Consider the following 13,042-nt stretch of genomic DNA (forward strand, 5'->3'; position numbering starts at 1 on the left):
GAACCACAGATTACAGGTAAGTAACTATTCTTCTTCTCCAGTATTAGGGGTGTCTTTCATAGATTCACATGTCTGAATCAGACTAGAAAGCAGTACATTACATAATGCTCGTTAGACGCTCCTTGTATTGCTGTATACATATAATAAAAAGCATAAGGAAAATCATAACATACACAAATGCATTAGTGGTAGCAAATGCATACTAGATCAGAATACATAACAGCATGTAAATAAGCGTCTAAAAAGAGCAAGTGGAGGAGGGAGATCAGAGGCTCACCTTTACTAAACAGATTGCGGAGAACAGCTCGTTCAACTGACGTACTTGCATCACTTGAAGCGTCCAAACAGTAATGTTTGGTAAAAGTGTGTCTGCTGGACCAGGTTGCCGCTCTGCAGATCTGATGAAGAGGCACACCAGCAAAGAGCGCGGTAGATGAGGAGATTGCTCTCGTAGAATGCGCCCTCAGGGTTGCCTGTAAAGGCCTTCCCGCCTGCAGATGACATAGACTAATCGTTGCAGACATCCAACGTGCTATGGTCTGCTTGGATACAGAATAGCCTTGACGTAGTCTTCCATATGCTATAAATAGCTGATCTGATTTCCGAATTGTTGCAGTTCGTTGAAGAAAGAACTTGAGACACCTCTGACACCCAGGGAATGCAAGGCTCTTTCAGCCTTTGTTTGAGAATTTGGAAAGAAAGTCTTCAAAATTATCGGTTCATTGGGGTGAAAATCCATAGGTACCTTAGGAGTGAAGCTGGGATTGATACGAAGCACCACCGAATTGGAAGTGAAATGTAGAAAAGGTGATTTCACCTTAAAAGCTTGATTGTCGCTGACCCTCCTAGCTGAAGTCAGCGCTAAAAGGAGAGATACCTTCCAGGAAAGGAACTTAAGATCCCCCTTATGAATAAGTTCAAAGTGGTGACGCATGAGTTGAGCGAGCACCACATTCAAATGCCAAGATGGAGGCGGACGCCGAACAGGAGGAAACATTAGAAATAGTCCCTTAAAAAATTGCTGGTTAACTCTAGTAGAGTAGAGAGAGTTAGAACCATCCTGACGGAACCTTGAGATAGCTGCCAAGAACACTTTCAACGTGGAATGCGATAAACCTGATTTCGCCAATTGAAGAAAGAACGGTAAGATCTGTTCTGATCTGGCATGAATTAGATGCAAATTGACAGATTGACACCAGGCGCAGAATCTTTTCCATTTAAGTTTGGATGCTTTAATCGTGGCAGGTGCCCATGCATTGGCTAATACTTCTTGATAATCCGCAGGGATATCTAAGTGTGCGAATTCAAGGTGTTGAGGAGCCAAGCTGCTAATCTCAAGGAGGCTAGGTCTGGGTGACAGACTCAAGCCTCCTGGTTGGACAGAAGGTTCAGTATTGGTGGACATTGAATGGGATAGCACTCCGAAAGGAGGAGAAGTTCGGTGAACCAGTATTGGCGTGGCCATCTGGGAGCAATGAGAATGAGACGACAAGGCTGTTTCTTAATCTTGCGGATGACTCTGGGAACCATCGGAATCGGAGTAAAGGCGTATGCATATATCTGTGACCAGTTTATCGAAAGCGCATTCCCGCATGAGTCCTTGTGGGGAAGCCAGCTTGCGAAGTGTGAGCTTTTGCGGTTCTGACTTGTTGCAAACAGGCCCAGATCGGGGCGGCCCCACTCCTGAAAGACCCAGTCCAACGTTGGTTGATGGAGCTCCCATTCGTGATATGGTAATTGCAGATCTGCTGAGGGAATGTGCTAGAACATTGGAGATCTCCGGAACATGGAAAGCCGAGATGCTGATACCTTGACTCAATGCCCAGTCCCAGATCTCCTGGGCTTGTTGAGAAAGCAGGGCTGACTTTGTACCGCCCTGTTTGTTTAAGTAATGCATACTTGTTGTATTGTCTGTCCGAATTAGAACCGAGGCCCATTGGATGACTGTTCGAAAGGATTTCGAGGCCAAGAAAATAGCTCGCAGCTCCAGGAGATTGATGTGCCACTTCTTTTGTTGCACATTCCACTTTCCGTTGACAGTCATTCCCTGAAGGTGTGTTCCCCATCCCTCTAGAGAAGCGTCCGTGGTGATGGTGAAGTTTGGCGCTTCCGCTAGGAATGCACATCCCTCCTGTAAATTCTTTATCTGAGTCCACCAGAAAAAGGCTTCTCGCATCCGAGGAGTTATGTGAATAATGTCGTTGAATGACCCCGAAACCTGCAACCATTGGAGGTTGAGTTCTTCTTGCAAAGCTCTCATTCTGAGATGACAGTTGGGTATCAGAGGGATGCAGGATTAAACCATCCCATGGAAAGATTTGAACATCCGAACTGAAACATACTCTTTTTCTTGCAATAGGCGAGCTAACTTGCAGATCTTATGTTGTCTTTCTTTTGAGACGAAAGCCTGAGTGAGTTGGGTGTCCAGTGTGGCTCCCAAGAAGGACTTTCTTTGTGACGGAATGAGATGGGATTTCTCGAAATTGATGGAAAGACCCAGCGACTGGAAGAGTGATAGGCATCTTTGAACAGGAGCATGCGCTTTTGCAAAAGAACTCCCCTTGATAAGGCAATCGTCCAAGTATGGGAAGATTTGAATGCCCTCTAAGCGGAGGTGTGCCACCACCGGAGCTAGAACTTTTGTGAAAACACGGGGCGCTGAACGAAGTTCAAAGGGTAGTACTTTGAACTGAAAATCCCTGCCAGCCACTCTGAATCATAGAAATTTTCTGTGTCTGAAGAGAATCGGCACATGAAAATAAGCGTCTTGAAGATCGAGGGTGGCCATGTGATCCCCCATTGAGAGAAGCGGGAGGATTTCTTGAAGGACAACTTTTTTCCGAATGAGGAAAAACCTTGAGTAAAAACCTGTTCCTTTTTGCAAATAAGGGACCTTTTCGAACGCTCCCTTCCGTATCATCACATTTATCTGGGTGAACAACTCCTTGATATGAGCTGGAGGTGGGCCCATGGAGGAGAATTTGGAGGGATTTTGAGGAATTCTAAATTGTGGCCCCTAGCCACTATAACCAGGACCCACTTGTCTGTAGTAATTGCTGACCAGTTCGAGTAGAAACAGGATATTTTTCCTCCAACTTTTGACTGAGGGGAGGGGAGAGATGGTGGCAGGTGGCGCTTCTCATGGTTTCTTGTTGGAATCTCTTCCACGGTAGGTGGATTTTCTCCTTGGCTGCAAGTAGGAGTTAACTCGCTGTCCGTAAGACTGCTGTTTGTAGGGCTGATATCTCTGGTTTGTTTGCAAGGTTTGGTATGACCTCTGCTGATTATTGTTTCCTCTGTTGGAATAGGATCCACGCCCTTTAGCACCTAGAAAGGACGACCCTCAAAACTGAAGGTTACCCAAAGATCTTGCCGTCTCCGTGTCCTTCTTGATAGCCTGTAAGGCCTCGTCAACCAGTTGGCCAAAAAAACTCACCATCAAATGGCATGTCAACTATTTTAGTTTGGACCTCTTGGCGAAAAGATGTGGATTTCAGCCACCCTTGCCTTTTCAACACAGCTGCACCAGCTAGCTGCTGGAACCTGTAGACGCCACATCTACTGCTGCGTCAATCATCTCTGCTGAGGTGAGTTAACCTTCTCGCAATATCTGCCTCGCCTCCAACTTTGCAGGTTCTGGTAACATTTCTACGTAAGGGGAAATGCCAGACCACATTTGTCTGTCGCATCTCCCTAATATCGCTAGGGAATTCACGGCACATACAGTAGTTGCTGCCATCATGGAGACCTTTTTTCCGATGGAATCCAATCGTCTGGCGTCCCTATCTGGTGGAGCAGATATAGGCGGAGGGGTTCCTGGCCCATCTCTGTGCCGCTAGGCAAGGACCGAATCAGCCTTAGGTTGTCCTATTAGGCATGCAGGAGATTTGTATGGTGCTTTATATTTCTTGTCCAACTGGGGCAAGACAGTGGGAAGAGAATTGGGTGTTGCCATAATTTTTAAACCTTCCTTCCATATGAAGTCAATAATGGGAATAGTTTTGACCTGTCTTCGTGGCTGGACTTTAAAGTCATAAAGAAAACAATCATCTTTCTTTGTTTCCATTGGAATTAGAAATCTTTTAGAAGCCCTCTCCATTAGTAGATGGCAGCCTCCGATGTCTACTGGAGGGGAACTAGCTGTAGCTGGTGCCGAAGGTGATGGCGTCTGAATTTGGTACTCATCCCACTCCGACAGAACAGCTTTGTCATCCACCTCTCCTTCCTCTCTATCTTCATCCATGGTGTAAGCCACCTGAGAATGATGAGATGGCCCTAGAGAAGGTGGTCTTGGTGATCTCAAAGAAGATGCAGAGGCCTGAGGCACAGGAGTTGATGGGAGAGACCCCGCCGACTCAGATGGAGGGAAACAATGATAGTAATAGTCTAACATGTACTGCAAATTATTGAGAAGGGCTAAAGGCATCTGTGCTGTGGGCATCGTAGTAGGAGTTTGATGCACAGGCTCTGAAAAGTGTTCCTCGTCTTGATCTTCTTCCTGAAATTTAATGAGCAATTCTGACGGACTCGTCGCAGTGCGGAATCTGTCATCTACGTCAGATTGCTCCTTGTCATCATCAGAATCAGCAGTTGGTCAGGCAATTTAAGTTGTGATAAGGTTTGCAATGATGAGCCACGTCTTTCAAGTAAAGAAGCTGTTGTAGCCAGTGCGGCAAAGGAGGCTGTAGACGGTGTGGAGGACTATACTTGCAAATCAGTGCAAGTTGACAGAAGAGGCGTCGACGGTCTTGCCGTTAACGGTGCCATCGTCGAAGGAGATGTGTCTACGAGACATTTAACTACGTCGACGGTGAAATCTTTGTTAGCGGTAGCTGACTAAGATGAGGCATCCTTAGACGACGAGGCATCCTTCGTCGACGATGTCTTCGCTGACGAGTCCTTTTTCTTCCGACGATGTGGCCGTCGACGACGAGGTAGTCTTCGTCGATGGTAGGGTCGTTGACTTCGAGCCAATCTTCGTCGACGAGGTAGACGTCGACAGGGTAGTTTTCGCCGACGACAAAGCCGTTGTTGAGGTGTTTTTTGTCGATGGAGCATTCGTCGACGGACTCGTTCTTCCTTTCGTCGCCGCCGACGGAGCGTCAATGATAGATGGCATTACCTTCGTCGACGAGACAGGTCTTATTGAAACGGAGAGCAGCGTCGACGGTTAAGAGGCTGACGACATGATCATCATAGGATTCGGCGATAAGAAGGTGAGTGTCGACGTTGAAGTAGCGTCGATGACGATAATCGTCGACGAAGGAGCTGTCGACGAGCCCGTCAACGGCGAGGTCGTCTTCTTCTGAGGAAAAACCTTCTCTGGAAGCTTTTTCGACGCCAAAGACTTTCCAGTCTTTTTAGGGGCGAAATAGCAGATGATTCAGAAGGTGGAGAAGCCTTTTTAGTAGAAGGCAAGCCAGAGCCCTTGGAGGGCTGAACTTTCCTCAACACCTTAGCCCCAGGAGTAGATAGATCTTCAGCCATTCTCTTTCTGGAGGATACAGATGACCCTGAAGCCACACTTCCCACTTCAGATAAAGGGTTATCCTGGTCTTTAATATTCTGTAGTCACAGAAGTAGGGGGCGTCCTTACCTATCTCTGAGGGTCTTCTGAGGGAAGGCCCTGCAAATCTTACAATCTCTTACCTCATGATCAGGATACAGGCAGTAGATGCTCTTTTTGTGGGGTCTTCTTTAAAAAGCCGGAGCTTCCCACAATATTCACAAGGCCTAAAGAGAGATTTTTTAGTAGATGACATTATAAAAATAGAAATCCAGTCAGAAAAGAGAAGTACTGAGTAGAGCTCAGGGAGACTCCCTTCACGCGACGTGCGGTAGAAAATCTGAGAGCCTGAGCCTCTGGGGAGAACATTCTGGTGGGTGCTGTCGCCTGATTGGCTGCAGTTTGGGCTATACAAAATGACTGAGTCATGAGTGGAAGTTTTTTCTCTTGTAGCTTGGGGCTACTTTACTTCCTGGTTGTTTTTTACCAAGGTTCTTTGTTTATTATAGGCATATTATTGCTTTTTTAAGTACCGTGGGACTCCCACTCCAACGACGGAGAATGATTCAGGCATGTGAATCTATGAAAGACACACCTAATACTGGAGAATACAGTTTATAATAATATGCATAATTAACGCGTGGTCTTTAATGAAAAATATAATGCGTTTAAATGCACAAATTGCAGAACGTAACCATATTTACTCGTATTAGGCCTCAGCAGCTGAAGCCACTAGTCCTGAAAAGCTGACATGACTAAAATAAAATGATTTAGTAAAATATTAAAATGTTCATTTACTGGATCTCTCCATGCACTTTTTTCATAACGAATAGTTGCATAAATGTTTTCGCCTAATTCTGCAAATGTTTCCATTTATACAATAATTCACTGCTAATAAATAAATAAATAAACATGTTATTTAGAAAGATAAAGATGAAAATTCCCTCATGGGAAAGTAGTTTTGAACAAGAAAATTAAATACAAGTAGAACCGATGAAACCGATGAATGATCAGAAATAGTTACAACTCTGAAAGCTGCTATGTAGAGTCATTGTGTTTTCTGTGAGATGACTGGGAGTGATCCTGTTCCTAATGACTGACTGGCTGGCTGAAGAAACCGAAAGCTGCAACATTGATAAACTAGTGCGTGTTCTCAGAGTAGGTTGGCACAGACCTGTATGCCATTTTCTCTTTTACTTGTTTCACGTTGCTCTGAGACTCTTTTGAGTTTCTTGAACATCTCTTTATGAGATGTTGCGCTTTTATTGATTTACATAGCTGACTTTTGATGCAAATGTATTATGCTTGTTCCCCTCTCACTGTCTCTCAAACTGGAAATCTTGATGGAATCTGACTGACACCATTTTTCACCATTCCTAGAATAGGGATTATTTCCTTTATAGAACACGCTTAATGTATTTTATTATGATTATTTGATTGACTAATACCAATTATCAATTTCTGCTCATACCTGATGGTTGAGATTAATCAGAATTCATTTGTGACATCCCATAAAGATGAATTTGTAAAAGATTTGATTAATAAAACCCTTTAACTCATACCAAACTCTCATTATTAACTGAAAATAGATTAGTGATTGGGATTATACCTTTATGTGACATATAGTTCTTGACCTTCTCTAAAGAAAATGACAAAGATCCATTAGATCTCAGTTATTTTTACATAGATGTATTCTTGTCTTTTCTATGAGTTATGGGCTGATTCTGCTAAAGAAGTAACATTATAGTCAATCCAGTAGAGCCAGAGTCCTAACCCACTGGTAGAACCGTCATGATCCCAGTTTGTGCAACTCAAAGGTTAAGGTCTTTATTAGAAAATCTCAACCTTCTTGAGTCAGCTATTAAGAAGAATTGTAATATTTATTCAGGAGCAACAAATGGCAAGTACTTAAAACCACTGTTAACCAACCAGCAGGAGTTTATATAAAGAGTTTACCCTAGAGTGATGGATGTCTCTCCATCATAGGATTGTTAAACCACCAGGGTTTCATGCAGTACCCCCATCCCCAGGAGCGACTTACAGATAATCATTAGGGAGCACGTCTACCCAACAGGAGGGTGGCACACTGGACAGAGAATGACAGACCTTCTTTCGGCCTATTGAGGAGCAGCAGGCTTGACATCACAGTGTTATTTAGGCCATCCACAGGAAGCAGTCTTGAACAACTAGTTAACCTTAAGCCAGGTGAAATATTTAAGGATTTACTGAGAAGCTACAGAAGGGCATACCATAAAAGTACTGGTAAGCACTTGCAGAAATAATTTTACGGGATACACCCTGGGACGGAGGTGTTGTCAGCTTAAGGGATAATAGAAATCACAGTACAGGATCTATGGGGTTGACCTAGTACTGAAGATGCTGCATAACCTACAGTAGTAGGTGTATGGGGTCCACCTAGAAGCAAAACTGTTGTTACCTGGGAAGTAACTAGAGGGGCCACACTAGTAGGTCTATGGGGTCCAACAAAGAGCAGAGGTGTCATTACATGATAGAACCCACAGTAGTGGGGTATGGAATTCATCTCTACAGGACCATGGCCAGCACAGTAGTAGGTATATAGAGTCCACTCAGAGGTGAGGATGTTGCTGCCCTAGTGGCAACTGTAGAATTGCAAAAACCAGAATAGTCTATCCAAAAGCAAGTAGACTGGAATTAAAGAACAGGGTATGGTTAGTTTTAATGCATTTATTTATATTTATCCTGAATAATTCTGCTGGGAGTACTTGAATGAGGTGGATTTTCTGGCCCAAAGACGCTTCAAGCCTCAAACAAGAAAGTCACATCAGGAAGACGTCCTTACCTTCCGCAATTTAAATGAACGGCATGGGGTAGGGCTTAAATGCTGGTGACTAACAGTTGGGAGGAAGACAAGCTTTAATGCTGCATGTTGTGTTTTGATGTCTCCGTTTGTCATACTTAGAATAGGCATGTGTCACAAAACTTTGAAAAGACGGATGAGTGCTGATGGCTGCTGCTTGAAGCAGAGAGGAACCTTTCCTGCTACTTTTCAAAATGAACCAAGTTACTCACAATTCGCTGCTTCTCTCATATCATTATACAAGCATCAAATCAACGGCTTTAAGTGAAGCAATGAAAGGGCACATTACAATACAAAAAAGTAGAAACTTACTGTTGTGCATTGATCATGGATAAAGGATTTGGCATTTTTTTCCTGGGCCACAAACATCTGAGAGAGGGAGGTGCACAGCACCATCGCTTGAAATTGCATGATCAGCTACAGCATCCTCTCACAGGGAGGAATCATTTGACAACATAGGTCACTGCGAGACTCTCAAGAGGAGGTCACTTTCTTAATTCTTCTGATAATGTTTTCTGTTACTGTTGGGACCTAAACAGAGGATCAGGTACTTGTACTATGGGCCATTAACTTTGAACGAATACACTGCCTCTGACCAAAAACATCTGATGCCCCTCTATCCTGCCCATCCAAAGAATCCCTACAGCTCAGCTATGGAACCAATGCCTTATATACCCATCGGTTAATTATTTGAAACATGGCAAAGGCAAGAAACCTCATGAACCGTTGTTCTTTTCCAGCTTTCTGCAAATAAAATAAGTTTGACAGTGATCATTCTGATGAAGTCCTCTGTGCCTTAACCATTCTTACAGAAGTAATAGGCTTTGGAGATCAAATTAGAGAGCAACAAGAATGTTAGTAAAAACGAGACATTAATATGAAAGAAGCAAAAAATAGCATCAAAGAATTATTGTACTTTTGATAAGATTACGATAACAAATTAAGTCCAACCCTTTCAAAGCAAATTCTTTTCTAAACACTTTGCAAAGTAACGTTCAGTCTGAAACCACATATAGTCAACAACTACGCAAACTACAGATGAGGATATCATGCTAATCAGGAATTTTACTGAAAAATGTATGGCAAACTTACATTATATTGGTGGTCTGCCACAGGTTTATAATTTGTTGTTACGGCTTTGTCCAGTTGCTTTGACAATCTAACTGGTTTAGAAGTTATTTCTATATGCATTCTGAAATACAGAGAATAAACATTCCATATGAGTTAACAGAAAGCAGCTCTCTGAAAGACAAATTCGTGTTACCCGCAAATATATACTTTTTTAAAGATAAAATAAGTCTTCAACAAATAAAGTTAAAAACGAGTCAGAAAATGTAGGTCACAATGTATGTAGTTGAGTCACACATGTATGTGGTATTTTTTACATTTCCGTAGTTTAAACCACCCACTAAATAGGATTTGATAAAGCTTTTCTTTGAAGATAACTATTCGGTAAGAATTTAGGCAAATCTCTGCATTTTTAGACTTCACCGTAATCTTAGCGATCACAGATTTCCATATCATTGCAATATTAAAACGGAAAATACTTGAAACTTATGAAGAGGGTGGAATGAAATAGTAAAGACTGACGATAAGGCATTAGATATGTAAACAGAGATTACAAGTAAGCAATGTAACAATTAACAACACCATCCCCACCTTATCCTGGTCCTTTTTTATTGACAATGTTTTTTAAAAAAAACCTTTATTGTACAGTTCAATAAAATTACAAGCAGGGGCCAACAACCGCATGGGCCGGCCGCAACACAAGAATAAGATCCAATGTAATATCGAACGACACAGCTCTTCAGCCGACAACCCGGAGGTCCGGCAGCAAATCAGGATAAACATTGTATTGAACTTACAACACGTTGCAGAATAAGACAAAGGTTTCATTTTATGTTTAACCCCCCCCCCCCCCCCCCCCCCCCCCCCCCAACCAAAAAGGAAAGGAAGAAGGAAAAAGACATATCTGGTGCCATACCTTCAAACACTATGATGAAGTGAGCGGGTGAAAATAGTATAGTCACAGATCAATTTAAAGGGAACGACCGAGATGCCTGCGCTAGCAAACACAAAACAGGATATACGACAAAGCAAACTATAACCCAACGCAGCCGCCCACACACAGACCCCACCCACCCATTGACACCAGGATAGAAAAGGAAGTACGGTTACCAGATACTGGAATAAATACGTTCAGGATAATTCGCCCACGTTATGCATATAAAAGAGACCAAAAGAAAATAAAAGGACAGAGAAATCGTGAAAGAGGAACACAGACAAAATAATAAACCCATCCCCCCCACCCTGCACCCCTGCATATGGCTCTCGCCTAACCCCAACTAGCAGTGTGCCCGTCGCCCCAGCTAACTAAGTTCTAAAAGAAGAAAAGAGAAAGAGTGGAGGAGGATAGTTCCAAACAGGCTCCCGGTCCTCTTCCCCCCGCCAGAAACAGTGACCCCTGGGATAAAGCAATAGTCTAACCAATGGTAGAAGAAAACAGATCAGGGGAACACTTGAAAACACCGCCCGGCCTCCCGTGTGCCCAACAGTATAAATCCCACTTCCAGGAGGACCCTAATACTAACCCTAGGCCATACGTCTCAGCCCTGACCCTTCCGCACCTTCATAGGAACCCCTCCTGGTAGAACCACTGAGTCGATACAAGCAGCCGCATGCCAAGAGAGTTAAAAAAATGAGTGTCCGAGACAAATCCAAAACCTAGGATCCTGAACCACGCCAACGGCAGCGAAACTCTCCCTCAACGGCAGGCAGTCTCGATGTTGCTTCCTCCACAGCCACGCCGCAGCCATGGGGGAACAGGATGAAGAGAAGGCACCAATACAGTCAGCGACAGGAAACTCAAGGAAAGAAACGTCAATCAAGTCTCGAACCCGCAATAGAGACGATGCACACTGCAGAACGTTCAAAGCATTAGGGTCACAATCTTCCGATACACTGTCCAAGGGCTCCAAACACTCTTGTCGCTCAGGGTCCTCATTGGGAAACAAAATGGCGGTCTCGGGTGTCGTTGCCGGGTGCAGGTCATGCAACGAAGCATGGTTTGGTCCCGCAAATCCTTTATCCGTTAAGCCTGTAATCATTCCACACAGCAGGGCGTCCATACGAGCTTGAAACTCCCCGATGGCTGCCATTACTGTTGCAAGCGACAGCTCACGCTCCGTGCGGTTCATCACTCCAGTCACAGATACGAACATTTACGTACCCTCCAGAGACCCCGGGCTCCCCGGGGGAAGCGGGCAATGGCAGTGCGGACGGCATCAGAGGGTGGCAGCACACTTCCTACGGCTGCATACAGTACCCCGCTGCCGCAGGCGGAAACCCCGACCACCGAGCCCCGGCGGGGGCCAAACCGGGTCCACATGACGAGGACATCCGCCCATAGCCTCAGTATTGCCGCTGCACTCCTCTCACCAAAGTTGAACACTCCAAAGTGATTGCCGTCGAAATTGGGCTTACAATACTTCCACCGCTGTAGACCGGACCATGGTCGCGGCTGGCGGCTGATGTTGTTCAACTGCAGCTCGGCCAGACCAAAACTCGAGACCCCGGCTCTCCAGCAGAACTAGGCCTCAAACTTCAACTCGACATAACTTCGTCAAATCAGCGAATTAAGTTTCCGGGATAGCACCATCGGAGCATACATAGATTTGTACACCTTGAGGTCGGGCGCTAAATCAGGATTTTCATCAGGATCATCTGGCGGGGGACGGAGGTCGACGGAGCCGGGAGCCTAAGCAGCCATCTTGTTTGCAAGCGTAGCTCCTCCCCCGACAATGTTAATACCAGAGGTAAATGCAGCTGACCTACCTCCCCTGATAGCCCTACCTTCAACCGTAGGCCTGCACGTAAACGGATAAAATATGGAGACAGAGGAAGTGAGATCTAACTGCAGACATTGTGCGGTGAGTGTCTGTAGCTTGATTCCTAGTGCTCGGTGACTTTCCTAGTAGTAACAAGCTTTTGAACTTTCAATCAGGCAGCATTTCCTAGGATTGTCTCTCTCATGTGTCATCAATACCACTTTTGCTTACTCCCTGCCACCCAGCTGCCTAAGGGTATCCTAAAATCCCAATCACTTCCATTTGCTGAGACACAAGCTTTTTCAGTAAGCTCATTTCATTAACAACCCTCCTTCCTCATTCCCTTTTCTTTTTTCCCTATTTTGTTCTATTGTGGCTTCTTCTTTCTCTATGATCTGGTGGTTTCAGGACAGCAGTAAGCATGCAATATTACTGGACTGGCAAGATGAAACTCTTCTTCTTAACCTGTGGGTTGGGGACACCTGTGGTCTGCGACTGCTTTGAAAATGAAATAATATTAACACACTTTATATAAATAAAGAAGCAAAATATAAAATGTTTTAAAAGTTATGTAAATGTGAAGGAATTTGAAACTGGAGGCTAGAAATGAAGTTGATATCCTCAGTTTGATTGAAGGGAGCAGTATGAGTGCATCGAACACAATATAGTATGCACAATGTTTGGCTTCAATTGAATTTAGAAAATTATGTGTTTATTTATATTTGTATGTAAATTAAATAAAATATTTAATAAGTTGTGTATTTATATTGTGTTTGTATTTTTGTGTATTATTGCGCGGGTAAAACCATTGAAATTGCTTAGGCTGGGGACCCTGGCTTCCAGTAATGAGTCAGGGAGGGTCCTCAAAGT

General features: G+C 44.0%; 1 protein-coding gene across 1 annotated transcript in view; it reads right to left on the bottom strand.

Moving 5' to 3' along the window:
- GTF2F2 (general transcription factor IIF subunit 2) overlaps positions 1-13,042 on the bottom strand; it is a 933,714-nt gene that overhangs the window by 138,358 nt on the left and 782,314 nt on the right. The window contains exon 7 of the mRNA XM_086935014.1: positions 9,438-9,537. Coding sequence (XP_086791140.1) covers positions 9,438-9,537 — 100 coding nt within the window. The remainder of the gene's footprint in view (positions 1-9,437; positions 9,538-13,042) is intronic.

This window comes from Lissotriton vulgaris, chromosome 8 (assembly GCF_964263255.1).
Source record: "Lissotriton vulgaris chromosome 8, aLisVul1.2, whole genome shotgun sequence".
Lineage (NCBI taxonomy): Eukaryota > Metazoa > Chordata > Amphibia > Caudata > Salamandridae > Lissotriton > Lissotriton vulgaris.